The sequence below is a fragment of the Chelmon rostratus genome, chromosome 11 (genome assembly GCF_017976325.1).
Source record: "Chelmon rostratus isolate fCheRos1 chromosome 11, fCheRos1.pri, whole genome shotgun sequence".
NCBI lineage: Eukaryota > Metazoa > Chordata > Actinopteri > Chaetodontiformes > Chaetodontidae > Chelmon > Chelmon rostratus.
In genome coordinates, this window is record NC_055668.1 from 507,581 (window position 1) to 522,434 (window position 14,854).

General features: G+C 41.0%; 1 protein-coding gene across 3 annotated transcripts in view; it reads left to right on the top strand.

Annotated features, from left to right (window-relative positions):
• Window positions 1–14,854, top strand: part of piezo1 (piezo-type mechanosensitive ion channel component 1) — a 105,726-nt gene that overhangs the window by 14,673 nt on the left and 76,199 nt on the right. For all 3 annotated transcript variants that reach the window (XM_041947486.1, XM_041947487.1, XM_041947488.1), the window contains exons 2-6: window positions 3,933–4,028; window positions 8,690–8,855; window positions 9,059–9,200; window positions 11,787–12,003; window positions 13,853–14,066. In XM_041947486.1, coding sequence (XP_041803420.1) covers window positions 3,933–4,028; window positions 8,690–8,855; window positions 9,059–9,200; window positions 11,787–12,003; window positions 13,853–14,066 — 835 coding nt within the window. The remainder of the gene's footprint in view (window positions 1–3,932; window positions 4,029–8,689; window positions 8,856–9,058; window positions 9,201–11,786; window positions 12,004–13,852; window positions 14,067–14,854) is intronic.

Sequence of the window (14,854 nt, forward strand, 5' to 3'; positions counted from 1 at the left end):
GGGAAAGCGCCCCTCCATCATATGCATTGTATTTACCATGTTGAAGATATGCCGGACATCCTGTTGTTATAGTAACATCCTTTCATGTGTGCTTGGGATTCTGCCTGTATGTGTGTGTTTATTTTTACATGTGAAGCCTCATAGTTGTTTGCTGACTGTTAATTTTTTTTAAAGAAACTGAAGTTGAAATTTACTATGAATTAAGTGAAACAGTAAATTAAATGTGAGGATTTGTGTAGTAATACCCTGACCTCCATGTACAAGCTGTGATCTCAACAGGCAGAGATTAATCCAGACCTTAAACTTTGGTGAGCTAATAATTATCGCTGCATGTGTTTAATAGGAGGATGAAAGACTGCATTTTTTAAATTTCCTGGTTTTAATGTTGGCAGATTGTCTTAATTCATTCAAGGCAGCAACACCTCATAAAATCCCTCTCGTTGTATGTGCAGGAGAAGACACTGTGGAGCCTTCTCTTCATGGAGAACTAATCAACCCTCTCTGTGCATTCTCCTTGAGATAAAATGAAGACAGTGGCACAATGCAAAAAAGTTAAATTAAATTAAATTAAATTATTTCAGCAGCAGAAAAATAAACAAGCAACAATTTCGATAACAAATTACTTGTTAATTACTCAAAATCCAATATGGCACTGCACGAGTGGCAGCTTGTTACAGCAACTCTGACTGCTGTTCTTTGTTTTAGTGTTTTCTTGTGTGTTTCTCGTCTTTTTTCCGTCACTAGTTTTGGTCGATCGTGCTGACCTAAAGATGTACAACTGGCGAGACTAGTGCTTTGCTTTTTACTCTTTTCTGTACTTTAAAAAACAACATCGGGTGATCCATTCAGCCATGGCTCCATTGTTTACACTCAGGATCAGCTGTTAGCCATGTGCAACACGAGCGTACTGCCAGCGGAAAGACCAAGGCCAGGGATTGAACCACCAACCTCCTGAGACACACACACCTGTGTGTGTGTGTGTGTGTGTGTGTGTGTGTGTGTGTGTGTGTGTGTGTGCGAATGGAGTAGGGGGACTCATAACAACCCTCAGGCACTGGAGCATCCAACTGTCAGTCCACGTCCAGAGGTGGGTACAGGTTGGGTCTGAAATGTTTGGATTGTTGGAATAACATGGCCCACTAGAGGGCCCAAATTGTTTGAAGGGTATCTACATATGTTCATCTAAGTTGGGTTTCTTTTGTAATGGTTTTATAAATGGTAAATGGTATAAATGGTTTTTGTAATGGTTTTATAAAATCTGTTTTAAATGCATCTGGGAAGATGCCTGTTTGCAGAATTGTATTTATAATCTTCAGGACATGACTTGAAACATGTTATGCAATTACGATGCAAGTTAAGAGAGATCCTGCAGAATTAGCCTATATCGAATCTTTTGGCACTTCTTTATTGACAACAGACTTGAAGTGACTTGCAAAAGGTTCCTAGGTGTGTGTTGAATATGCGCAAACTGGCATTAGAGGAATGCATGCGCGATTCGGCTGCAATGTGGATTAAAGTGGTATGATGAGAATTCGGTAAATAGGATGGAAGAGCTAATGGTGCTAACCAGACTGCAGAGGGAGTACCGGGGGCTGTAGCATTATGTGCTTCATGGAGACGTGGCTGAACAAACTCATGCTGGATGCTAATGTTACTTTGGACAATTTTTAACTTCTGATAGCAGACAGGAGAACAACAGAGAGCGGTAAGAGGAAAGGTGGAGGCATGGTGATGTTTGTTAACAACAGATGGTATAACCTCAGACACATCTTCCTAGTTTGTATTTTGTATTTTTTTATTTTCTATTGCTGCTGACTGTAACACCCAAATTTCCCCAGCTGGGGATTGATGAAGTTTGTCTTATTAGTGTAACTGTTTACTCACGACTGTGCTGCCATCCACCCCACCAACACAGTCGTGAAGTTTGCGGACAACACTACAGTAGTGGGTCTCATCTCAGATAACAACGAGACCCACTACAGAGAAGAGATACACCAGCTCACCCAGTGGTGTTCAGCCAACAACCTGGTGCTGAACACAGGGAAGACCAAGGAGGTCATTGTTGACTTCAGGAGGTCCAGAAAGATCACGCCCCCCTCCTCATGGACGGAGAAGTGGTAGAGTGGACAACATCATGTTCCTGCACATCACTTCTGATCTCTCCTGGTCCATGAACACCTCCCGCCTGGTGAAGAAGGCACAACAGAGGCTCTTCTTCCTCAGGAAACTGAAATGGGCTGGACTGTCCTCTCGGTTGCTCGTCAACATCTACAAGTATCCTCTGCCTTAGTGTGACAGTGTGGTATGGCAGCTGCACGGCACAGGAGAGGAAACAACTGGCACGGGTGGTTAAAACTGCACAGGGCATCGTGGGCCGGGTCAGGAAGAGGGCGAGATCCATCGCCACGGACCCCCAGCCATCTGGGCCACAGACTGTTTGTACCGCTTCCATCAGGAAAGCGGTACAGGAACCACCACCGTACCACCACACCACCACCACCACCACCAACACCACCAACAGACTGAGGGACAGCTTCTTCCCCAGAGCTGTCAGAGATATCACCCCCAGCAGCCCCTCACTGTGAGAGACTGTGAGAACTGTGAACCACTGCACACCGCACTTTACACCTCCACCTCCACCTTCTGTGCACTTAAATTTTAAGTACACCCACACATGCTTAACTAAATGGTCAGCTATTTGCATTCAGTATATACATTTTAGTATATTGGTACATTTCACTGGTATATTTTATTGTTTATTGTTTATTATTTAGTATATTTTTATTGTCTTAGTTTATTTTCATTTCTGGTATATTTTTAATTGCATTTACGAATATTTTTTACTGCATGTTGGTTTATTTTATTCTAGTATCTTAATTTTATTTTATTATCTTTTTTATCTTTCTTATTAACTTGTTTCTAACATGGGGGTTGCAATGCAAATTTCATTGACATGTCATGCTCAATAACAATAAAGAAATCTTGAATCTTGAACCTTGATAATGGTATACAGCCCCCGTCCACTGACGCTTCAGCAGCGTGCAAATTACTACACACTGTAGTTTCGTAGCTGTGGACATTCGACTCCCAGGCCCTTCTCATCTCTGGAGACTTTAATCATGCTTCCCTGTCTTCCATGTCTTCCACTCTCCTCACCTTCACCCAATATGTACTGGTGTGGAGGATGCAGTCATCTACCTGCACACATCTCTTTCCTACCTGGAGAGCACTATTAGCACTGTGAGGGTCATGCTTTTGGACTTCTGTGCTTTCAACACAATCCAACCATCACTGCTCCATTGACTACCTCACCAACAGACCACAGGATTGTGAGGATTCGTGAAGCTCCACAGCTCCTACAGTGCTCTCTCCCTTCATTTTTCACCCTCTACACATCGGACTACAGGCACAACGCTGACAGCTGTCAACTCCAGACGACCTCTGATGATACAAACCATCTCATTGGATGTGTATCACAGGGGAACAAATTGGAATACAGGGAAGTCATCACCAGTTTTGTCAACTGGTGTGAACTGAACCTCTGTCTCTGTCTGGCTCTGTCCTGGACTGTCCTCTGGACACCACTGAGGAGGCAGGCGTGCCAGAAGGAAGTGATTGGGCTCCCTGGGATGCACAGTCTTTGGAACTGGAGCCACACAGGAGGCTTTTCACAGGGCTGGAACTCTCTCCAGGCTGAGGCTCATGTTGAAGACGTGTAGGACAACCTCACAGAGCTGATCTGCAGTCCCTGAGCAGTCTGGAGCTGATGCCATCAGGACGTTTGTTTTCAACAAATTACACATTTGCCTTAGGATGAAGGGTTAGGGGCATGTAATGCAAGGGCCTCAGCCAACACATGTCATACATGCCAGAACCTCGAAATGTATTTTAAACTGTGCTCTTGTCTGACTCCAGTGTTTTTATCTTTTCAGCTTGTCTTTTTCGCTACAACATCCTGTCGCTGGTTTACTTCCTCTACCTGCTCCTTCTGCCGTGGTTCCTGTGTCCCAACAAACACACAATCAGAGGTAAGAGCATCTTTATTTCTATGTTGGATATCAATCACTGTAACTTCAGGAAGCAGTTTGCCTGTACTCTGTCCTGTAATCAACTTTGTCTGGTATTTACTCTCACCCAATTTGCTTGTGCATGTTATGTTTTGATATAAAGTGAGAAGAGAAAGAGTGATTTGTTAAGGGGAGAAATAGTAGTTACTAAGGTTAACAAAGGTGAACTGTAACAGCTCAGGGAAGTAATACATTTTAGGAAGATACATTATTGTTTATTTGTTCATTATTATGTTTAGTCTTTAAACAATTATTATTTAAAGACTTCCTGAAGTACATTAGTTCTTATGTATATTGTTGAACCTGGGGACGTTAAGAGGAAGGGATTGGTCCCAGCCATCCTAATCTACTTTAAAATCACCATTTGAAGGTGGACTAATTAAACCAGATCTTTACAACTCTTTTTGATGCCAGTACAAGATGATCTCAATGCAGAGTGATCAAATCTGTTGACGTAACAATTTAGTTCATCCACCCAGTGCTGGTCTCCATCAGCTGTCACTGTGGCACTTTGTCCAAATCCAGAGGTGTTCTTCAGTCCTCTCCACACATCCCGTGCATTGTTCTGGGCCAGCTTCTCCTCCAGCTTCATCCCAAAATCCTTCTTGAGTCTGCCTAATCCTCCTTTGTAGCTCGCAGTGGACTCTCTTCTGCTCCTCTCTGTCCCCTGAGTTAAAAGCCCTTTTCTTCTGGTTCAGGAGGGCTTTGAGCTCCGGGGTGACCCAGGGGTGGTTGCTGGAAAAACATTGTACCCTCTGAGTTGGCACAGTGCTGTCCACAGACAAGTATGTAGTCGATGTCCTCTCCATAAGAGCTGCAGAGCATGCTCCAGTCTGTGGTCTGGAAACAGTCCCTCAGTCTCTCATTAGCCTCCTCAGTCCACACTTTCAGAGTCCTCCTCAGTGCAGGTTCCTTTCGCACCCTGGGTGTGTATTGGGGGAGCAGATGAACAAGGTTGTGTCAGACCGCCCAAGGTGGGGAGGGGGGATGAGGTGTAAGAGTCCTTCACATTTGCATACAGCAGGTCCACTGTCTTATTGTCCCTCATATGACACTTATGACACATAATGTGTGAATGTTGGGAGAGAGGTGGAGAGAGAAGCTTGATTGAAGTCCTCACTGATCAGCAGCAGGGCTCGGGGGTGGTGCGTCTGGATCTGGCTGACAGCGCTGTGGAGCCGCTCACACGTGGCCGAAGGCTCTGTCCAAGGAGGAATGTACATGCAAAACACAACCATGTGCGAAAACTCCCTCGGTAGATAGTACAGCCGCATGGCCACAACAAGCAGCTCCAGGTCCCGTGTGCACAGCTGTTCCTTCATGTGCACGTTCGCCAGGTTGCACCACCACTCATTCACATACACCGCCAGCCACCCTCCTTTCTTCTGACCACTCTCCGCTGCATTTCAGTCCCGGTGCACGATTGTAAATCCATCCGGGGAAACCATAGTCCAACCAAGTCCGGTATCAGTCCATTCAGCCATGTCTCAGAGAAACACATAGAGTTGCACTCCCGGTACTCCCTCTGCTGCCGGGTAAGTGCAGCCAGCTCCTCCGCCTTGTTAGAGATGGATCGGACGTTTTCCACAATGACAGAGGGAATAGAAGTCCTCCGCTTCTTTCATTCACCTCTGCAGCCTCTCCTTTTCCTCCGTATTTCCATGGGGACAACAGGCTTGCCCGCATACAGCAAAGAAGGCCCGTGCAGACTAAGGAGTTCTTCATGTGTGTACGTGGGACGCTCGGAGCTGTGGCTGAATCCAAAAGGGGTCCCTGACACAGATCCAAAAAATAAAAAAAAACAGTGCCAAACACAATAAAAGTGCAATAAAAGTGGGTTATATAATAATAATTACAGCGGATGTCAGGCAGGGCCATGGCAGGAGACATAAGTGTAATCCACAATCCAGGTTCAAACACTATCCATGGGAACCTGCAAGATGAGAACGCGCAAAAAACTCCGGGGAAGAAGCTAAGTTAGTAACATGCATGTAAGCCTTCCAATAATCAGACACTAAATACAGTATTTATACTATTTTACAGTGGAAGAAAATCTACAAAAATATGTAGTTTTGCACAAAATGCAAACGATATGAGTGCATGTTGACATAGGTAACATTTGTGCAACAGTACAAACAGTAGATTGCAATGTTGTATGGGAAACAACATCATCTTATGTTCAGTAATGCTGGAGTTGAATAATCTGACAGCTGTTGGAATGAAGGACTTGTGGTGGCTTTCCTTCTTACAAGGTGGATGCAGAAGTCTGTTGCTGAAGGAGCTGCTTAAGGGCTCAACTGTCTCATGAGAGGGGTTGTCAATGATTGAAGTCAGCTTGGCCAACATCCTTCTGTCATCCACCTTCTCCCTCCATGGTGTCCAAGACAGAGCCAGATTTTCTGATCAGTTTGTTTAGTCTTTTTCTGTCCCTCTGAGAGCTCCCACAGCCCCAGCAGACCACTGCATAGAAGACTGCAGATGGTACGACAGAGTCATAAAAAGTAAACAGTGTCCTGCATGCTCCAATGGACCTCAGTCGTCTCAGCAGATGGAGATGTCTTGGAGACTCTCTGGAGAGATGGAGACTCAGCAGATTCAGGGCCCCTGCCACTGTCACTGCTGTGGCCTGAGATGGTTTTCAGGCCTCTCCTGACCAATTCCATCCCCGAAAGGCACTCCTCCAACTTCCTCCTGTAGCTGTCTTTGTCTCTCCTAATCTCCCTTTTCAGCTCCCGAAACAGCAAAAAGACAGCATAGTTCATGTTTTACCTCATCAACCTAATTGTTTGTAAATACTGTATATGTTTGGGATGAATTTGATGACGGCAACATGTTTTTATCGAGTTGGGACAGGGGCAACAAAAGACTGAGAAAACTGTGGAATAGGCACTGATAGACAGGTTCACTGGTAACAGATGAGTGATGACCTTCGCATGCAAGGATGCAGTGATGTTCACCACTTTGTGAAACACATTGGCTCTATAAAAGATATTGCTACATGGACTCAAGAACTGTTGGAAAAAAAATTATTGTATTCTGTTTGTATTTACGTTTTACACAGCTTTTTAGGAATCTGGGTCGGAGAAGGGTTCTTTCTTTGACAGTTAATTGGATGCTTACCTTATGCATGTTCAGTGAGGCTCTGGGATTCAGCTGAGTTCTGAGCGAGGGAAGCACAGTTCAAAATACAGGGGCTGAGCCAATCACAGCTCACAACACAGCCTTTGCAACTTAATGAATAATTGAATAATGCATAGCATTTAGAGCCAGAAACAATGCTGGAGACAGAAGTGGCAGGAGAGAGAGAGCATGGTGGCTGCATCTGAACCGAAAAACCCAGTTTTTAATTGCGTTCTTGATATCAGCCTGTCAGATTCAAAAAAGGCCGATACTGATATACGTAAAAACTCCAAATAAATGCGCCAATAATCGGCCCGGCCGAGATAAGATACCAGTCTGATGTGTGTAGTGGTGCATGTGGTGATGATCGTAAGTAGATGCTTTTGTCTCTTTCACAAAATAACCTTTATTATTGCATATAAATTTACTAATGCATACAAATAATAATAAATTAAGACTAAGCTTTCCAAAAGTATGGTTGATCACAGTTAATTCATGGGGGGGAATAGCTTTTTTCCCTTAATAAATGAAGTCATCATTTAAAAACTGCATTTTGTATTTACTCAGGGTAGACAGTTTGAAACATTTGTGTGACAAATATGACTAAAAGAAGAAATCAGGAAGGGGCAAATACTTTTTCAAAGCACTGTATATCTGACTGTAAATACACACACAATACTTGTGAGTAGGATACATTCATTGTTAGTTATTCTTGAAACTGTTGTTTAAGATTTCTTTGTGGGAGCTACACTAGCAGTTTCCAGCTGCTTCCAGTCTTTGTGCTGAGCTAGGCTAAACCATTTCCATCTCCTCATCTGACTCTGGGTGGAATGGTTAACGACAAGATTTATTAATGTGGCAGAATGATACGTAAATTATACCGCAGGGCCTTCATTCCACAGATGTCAGATTATTCAACTCCAGCACCACTTAACATAAAACTGTGTTGATGTTGTTCACAAATTACGCTCATATCCATACACTTTGTGCAATATTACATATCATTTACTGTTTTGTATATGTTATTCTTCTGTGCAATATTAGTAACACTATTTATTATTATTTTAAATCTGAAGGCAGCTTACATTGTTCTTTTTTCCACAGATTGGGGCAATACATACTTTTTACATATCCTTTGTTACATATTTTTTCTTTTTCTTTTATATAGTCAAATTTCATTTTGCTTGTGTAATATGTACGTATATATAGTCTACTTTTTATTTTGTATTTTTTTTTAAATGTTCTCTACCTCTGCTGCTATTTTTCTTCCCACTGCTATCACATCCTGCTGTCATGCCCAGATTTCCCTGGCTGGGGATAAATAAAGTTTTATCTTATCTTATCTTATCTAAAACGATTTCATTCTGTGCATTTTACTTTACTTTCTACTAAATCATAATTTATGTAAAATTATGTTATTTTTATTAAGTTACATTTGACTGTATATTGACCTTGCAGGTTTTTTCTTCAACATCTATCACTCTTGTCTCCTTGTCTTCCAGGTCACACAGGTCGGTTTATCAGAGCGGTATTCTGTACCAGTCTACTATTTGTCCTGGCACATATCTGCTTCCAGACAGTACTATACACATATCCTCCTCTCAACATCGCCATGGGTGATAACTGTTCACAATGGGACAGCATAAGTAGACATATTGGACTGTCCAGGTATGTAACTAGTGTTTGATTGCTGAAGTGTAGCACCCATGTCACGGCCACTGCACAAAATAGTCAAAAGCATTTGGAAAAACAGGAATTACAGCATTATTGTGAGCAACATAATTGTAACATGCAACATAATTGTAAAACCTGAGTACAATCTGTGTAGAACATTTTAGGAAATATCACCTATACACCTGTGTGTCTTATAGGTTTCCCCTGGATGATCCCTGGAGTGTGTTGTGCCTTGTGTGTCCTGATTTGGGTGTGTGTATGGTTGCCTTGACAACAATCATCCTCTGCAGAAGATTGGTCAGAAACAGAGAAATGGTGGCTGCTGCCAACATTACATCGGTGAGTCATTGTGTATGTGCCTTTGTGTTATTGAGAGTGAAGATAGGAAAAGGGGTCACTGTGTTAATACAGCATTTGATAATGAAACTTTTCTATTTTGCACACTTAATGGCCGTTCCTCCAGTGCCACCCTCAGGACAAAATGGCCTTAAATACAAATCTATAAATGACTAGGTGTGAGTCATATGTTTTGTTAAGTTGTCTACTTACGTTATCCCAAATGTTACCAACAATGCTCAAACCCAAAGAAATCCGTGATTTTATTTTTGGTAATAGTGTGTTTCATTTGGTCACCTGTCAATGGCAACACAGGAAAAATCACATGATTTTATTTGGCAATGGTGGTTGTTTAACAATGAAGACAATGAGTCTTTTGTTTTCATTGTTTTGATATACACACTATAGATAGTACACACTCTGGGTTTAACGGTATGTCATAATTGGCAGGTTGTCATGGTAGAAAGGCACACTCCAGGTACACAGGTACACAATATTGAAAAAAGAGTTTGGTGAAGCAGTTTACATGATTGCATCAATCAGACGCTACTTCTGTTATAATTCTACTATTGTCATGGTAGACAGTTACACTCCCTGTCCAGCACCAGACAGATGGTTTAATCATTGCTTTTGTGCCAAAAATGGTGGCTTGCAAACCAAATTAATTTTCTGTCAAAAAATGTGTTTTCGCAATTACAATAATCAGAATCAGAATCAGTTTTATTGGTCAAGTGTGTGTGCACATAGAAGGAATTTGATTTAAATATTTCACTCAATGTATTTGCATAGGATTAAAGGACATACAGCTTAATGAGGACAAAAGACAAAAAACCCCAAAAGACTGAACAATAGATAAGCAATAAATACTATATACAATAAAATATATGATGTTATAGCAATACAATACAATACTATAATAATTATATAAAAACTTTGCCATTATCATCATTATATACACAATAATAACCGTAATAATAGTTAACATTACATTTATACAGTGGTGAGGAGTGAGGCCAGACTGGGCCACTGGAGGGGGAAGTGAGGCAAAATCAATTTTTAGAGACAGTGCGAATCTCTCTTGAATGATTTTTCATATTCTTAATTCAGAGGGCTTCCCAAGCCAACTACACACCTCTGCCTGACTGGATACTTTTTACACTTAGCATTAAAGTGACATTTTGTAAGAGGAGGGGGAATTTGTCTGATATTCCTGTCTCAGTATTAAGAAATATTAGATCTTTGCCACCTGTTATTGTATGTCACAGCTGAGTGTTTTGCTGGTACTCTTCTGTACTGTGTTTACAGGGATATTAGATTACTCCGTGTGTATGTGTGCATTTCCACAGCTGATGGCAACGGCACAATTAGAAAGAGTTTCTATCATTATTCTTAGTCAGACCTATGTTGTAATATGCAATTGAACCTGATTACCTGAGTATTGCAACTGTGTTCTTTAATACTGGTGAATAACAAATGCTGTATTGAAAAGTGGTACAGTTAGTCTTAATGAGAGTCCTACATTAAATACCTGGGCTAAGATAAAAGGTGCGTAGAATTTGAATTTGAATTTGAATTTTATTTATATAGTGCCATATCACAACCGAAGTTGTCTCGGCACTTTTCACATAGAGCAGGTATAGACCAGCCCAGGGACACTACATGGAGAAATTGTTTTACATCAGTCGTGTTCTTGTATGTGCACAAAACAAACCGCATAGTAAAGTACATAAACTTAGAAATTTGTATGTTAATTACAAGGGAAAAACATTTCTAAAAACAACTTACTAACTTTTATTGTGTATGACAATGTATAGAATGTTTATATAAAAGTGAAAAATTTTGAGAGCTGTATGGCTGCAGGTAAAAACAACTTTTACCAAATGCTGACTTCAGGGAAACTCTCTTACAGTAGGTCTTTATTACCACAAGAGATGATAGATGCTCTGAGTGATTCATGGAGAGCACTATTTCTGGTCAGATTTCTGATAATTTTGTAAATAACCAATTGATCACTTACTCTTAACATGCCTACAGACCTGGTTACCCCACTTGGTGTTGGAATACTATATCCAAACAACTAATGACTGACTTAAAGACTTCGATCAAAGTAAATTTGTAGGTGCTTGTATGGCAGCATTTTAGATCTTTTGCTTAAAGCTTTTGATTGAACTGATCATCGACTGTTGTGTGCCCAGTTAGAATGTTGTGGTTTTTTGGAATCTGCACTCTTGGATCAAAAGTTTAACAGAACAGTAAATCCAACTACAAAGGTATCCAAGAGCTGGATAACAACACACGTATGATGATGATGATCTGGCAAGGGATAGGAGTCAGACACAGGGTATATATAGGGAAGGGCAGGTGAACAATAGGGCACAAGTGCAACACATCAGGCTAATTAGGAAAGGCGGGGAACTTGACAGGAACTCAAAGAATGAATAAAAACCTACCAAAATAAAACAGGAACCACATAACAGAATATCATCACTAGACTGACTGCAGCGCACCTGCACTGTCTGAACTGAAGAAATGATAAACTGTCATGTATATTGTAACTGTATCTTTCTTTTTGTCACTTTACCACCTTAGCTGGAAGATGATCCAACAGACAAAATTACAGATGATGAAGAGGAAGAGATGTCAGAAGATGAATATAAAGAAGAGGGGTCATTACATGGTGACCCTGAAGAGGAGATTTCTACATCAACCAGAGCTAAACAGCTGGCTGAGCGTCTGAAGGCCACAGCTCGGAAAGTTCTGCGAGACTTGGGGAGAGTCTTGGCCATCAGCCTGCTGGCTTTGGCTGGTACGATCTGTGTAACAACATTTCCTTCTCAGGTTTTCACACCATTTCACAGTACATGAAAAATAAACTGAAAAAGCGTGAGAACAGTCCAGACAGTGGTATCTGATACACACTTGGTGCTCATTTTCAAACTTCTACTGAGATTCATTTTGTCAGACTGTCTACATTCATCACTTAAAAAGTGATCTTAAATAACGATCAGGTCCATAATGACTAACGTTGTATATTCAGTACAGTGTTAATTTCCACAGCACCAATTCCATTAGTACAACAGAGTCATGTTATACTCTGTCCACTCTGTCACACTGCTGCTCCCACTTTCTCTTTTTAACAGAAATATTGGTCCCACAATCTGAAGTTACAAGTTTCCAATAAGCATGAGTTGTATGGTGTGTTTTGAAGCAGCATCTGGAGTACAGTAGGGACCTGGTTTTCTCCACCCAACTGAGACAAGCAGAGGCGGTTCTGGACTGGGCGAACACCCCCCCCCCCCTCCCAAAAAAAAAAAAAAAAAAAGCCCTCCACAAACAAAGGACTGGCCCCCAAACAACACATCATAATCTTAAATACAAAGAACCATTCCTGGGGAAAGCAAAGTCAGCAGGTACCTCACTTGGTCCTCTACCAACCAGCTGTCTCTGAATTCTGTCAGTCAGAACTGAAGGCCAGTTAGCAGGGTCAGCAGACAGAGGCTCATCCTCAGGCACAGGATTTGGTGGGATTTCTAATCGAGGCATTTCTAACAAAGAGAAAATGGTATTGTCATTAGTATACATGTTATTCACAGCATTTATAGTGTTTATAGAAGTAAAAAAAAATATGCAAAAATGCACACACACAAACAGTCATGCACACACACACACACACCTGAGGACTACTGCAATGAACAAGTGGCTGAGGAGGTAGATGGCTCCTCATCAGACTCCAGGACCATGTCTGTGGCCTCTGAGCAAGTGTCTGACTCCTCATTTTGGCCAGTGGGTGCTCCAGCCCCCAAATATTTCAGAGTTGCCCCTGAATTTACAATTAAGATACAACATGCAAGTTAGATCACACTGACATCACACATGCATCAGTTACCCAATTAAAATGACCATAATGCACATTTTATTAACATTTGTTAACATTCTATTAACTAAGCATAACATACTACAAATTATTTAAAAAGCTATATCACATGTAACTTACAAAATGCCATGTCAATGTATGTTAGAAGTTATTTAACTTAGCATATAGCGTATAGGAATAATAAGTTCACAGTCAGGACGGCTGTGTGAATTTGCACTTGTTGTGTTTAGTTTGATCCATGATCTTCATTTAAGACATGACTCCATAACATGACCTTTCGCATCACCTTTTGCCAACACCGTCCGTTCACCCGTCAGTCAACCGGAGTCTGTAGTCACGTGACGTAAACATATTTAGGTAGATATACCCAATCAATTACGTGTAGACATATCAGTCTATGTCAGTTGTGTGACCTGGCGGCATCAGTCTACAAGAGAGAGACAGTTCCAAAGAGTGCAAAGCTGTCCAAAAATGACGGGGGAGTAGAGGAGACATGACACTGCAGTTCGAAGTTTATTTCAAGTCAAAATAACTGTAGGCACAGTAGCCTATGGACTGTCAGGAATTGCTGAAAATGCACATGTAATCCAACCAATTTATGAGCATAACACACAACTTGAAGCAACCGGGCATAATTATCAAAACAGGTCACTAACATCAAACACTAAATTCCAAGGATTACACTGGTTTGACAGCAAGAATATAAAGATTAAGCTGTTATGAGTGTGTGTCTATGTGTATTGAATGTCTGTTTCTGACCTCTCTTCATTTTTCTACCCAGGCATCACACTGCCCTCTGCCTTCTCAGCCATCTATTTCCTGCTGTTCATCGGTGTGTGCACATGGTGGGCGTGCCACCTTCCCATCAGTCACCTTGGTTTCAATGCACTATGTGTGATGGTGGGCTTCTTCACCTCTGGTCACATGGTTTGTCTGTACTTGTACCAGAGTCTGCTGGCCCAGGCCCTGTTCCCCCCACACAGTTTGTGGGCCAGGTAAGACTGTAACAAACTTTAACGTTTAACTTCAAATGAGCTCATTAATATTTCAGCTGTAGGATGACTTGATTACATGGTGAGCACCAGAAAAAGAAAAGTTGCACAAACAAATATATATATTTTTGGGACGAAGGAGGGCAAAGGCAGAAGTATGAGGTGGTATGCGTGTTGTACACAGTTCGCACACACCTTTAGAGTGCCGTGTGCTTAAGTGAAAAAAAACAAAATCATAATTTCACTGACAGCAGACATAAAAGGACAGAAAAGGGCACATAACCTGATTGGAAAAGGTGAAGACAAGAATGATGAAGGAAAGAAGCTTTCCAATGTGACTTGTGAGCAGATACACAGGTGGGTCACATGACATGGGCGCCATTTAAAAAAACGAAAGCTGAATATTATTGATATAAAAATATTAGAACAAATAAAATTTAAGAATCACTAAATCCAATAAAAAAGAGGTATAGTCTATTTTTATAGTGTATTAATACAAGTTGGTATGGATTTGAAGTCATGGGGTCACATGACATGCAAGCTATTGAAAAAACTACAATTATTTTCCATTCAAATATTTATGTAAATAAAAAATAAAATAAATTAATTTTACATTAATTATCAAAATAGATATGCTACATGAGACCAATTTAGTATAATATTTCAATAATGATTTTCACTAATATGGTTGATTCCGCACAAAGGTATTGAAAATAACATTAATCATATGTCATTAAAAGAGTCATTTATTGATGGCCCCCAAATCAGGGGTGGGGAACATTTTTCTGTCA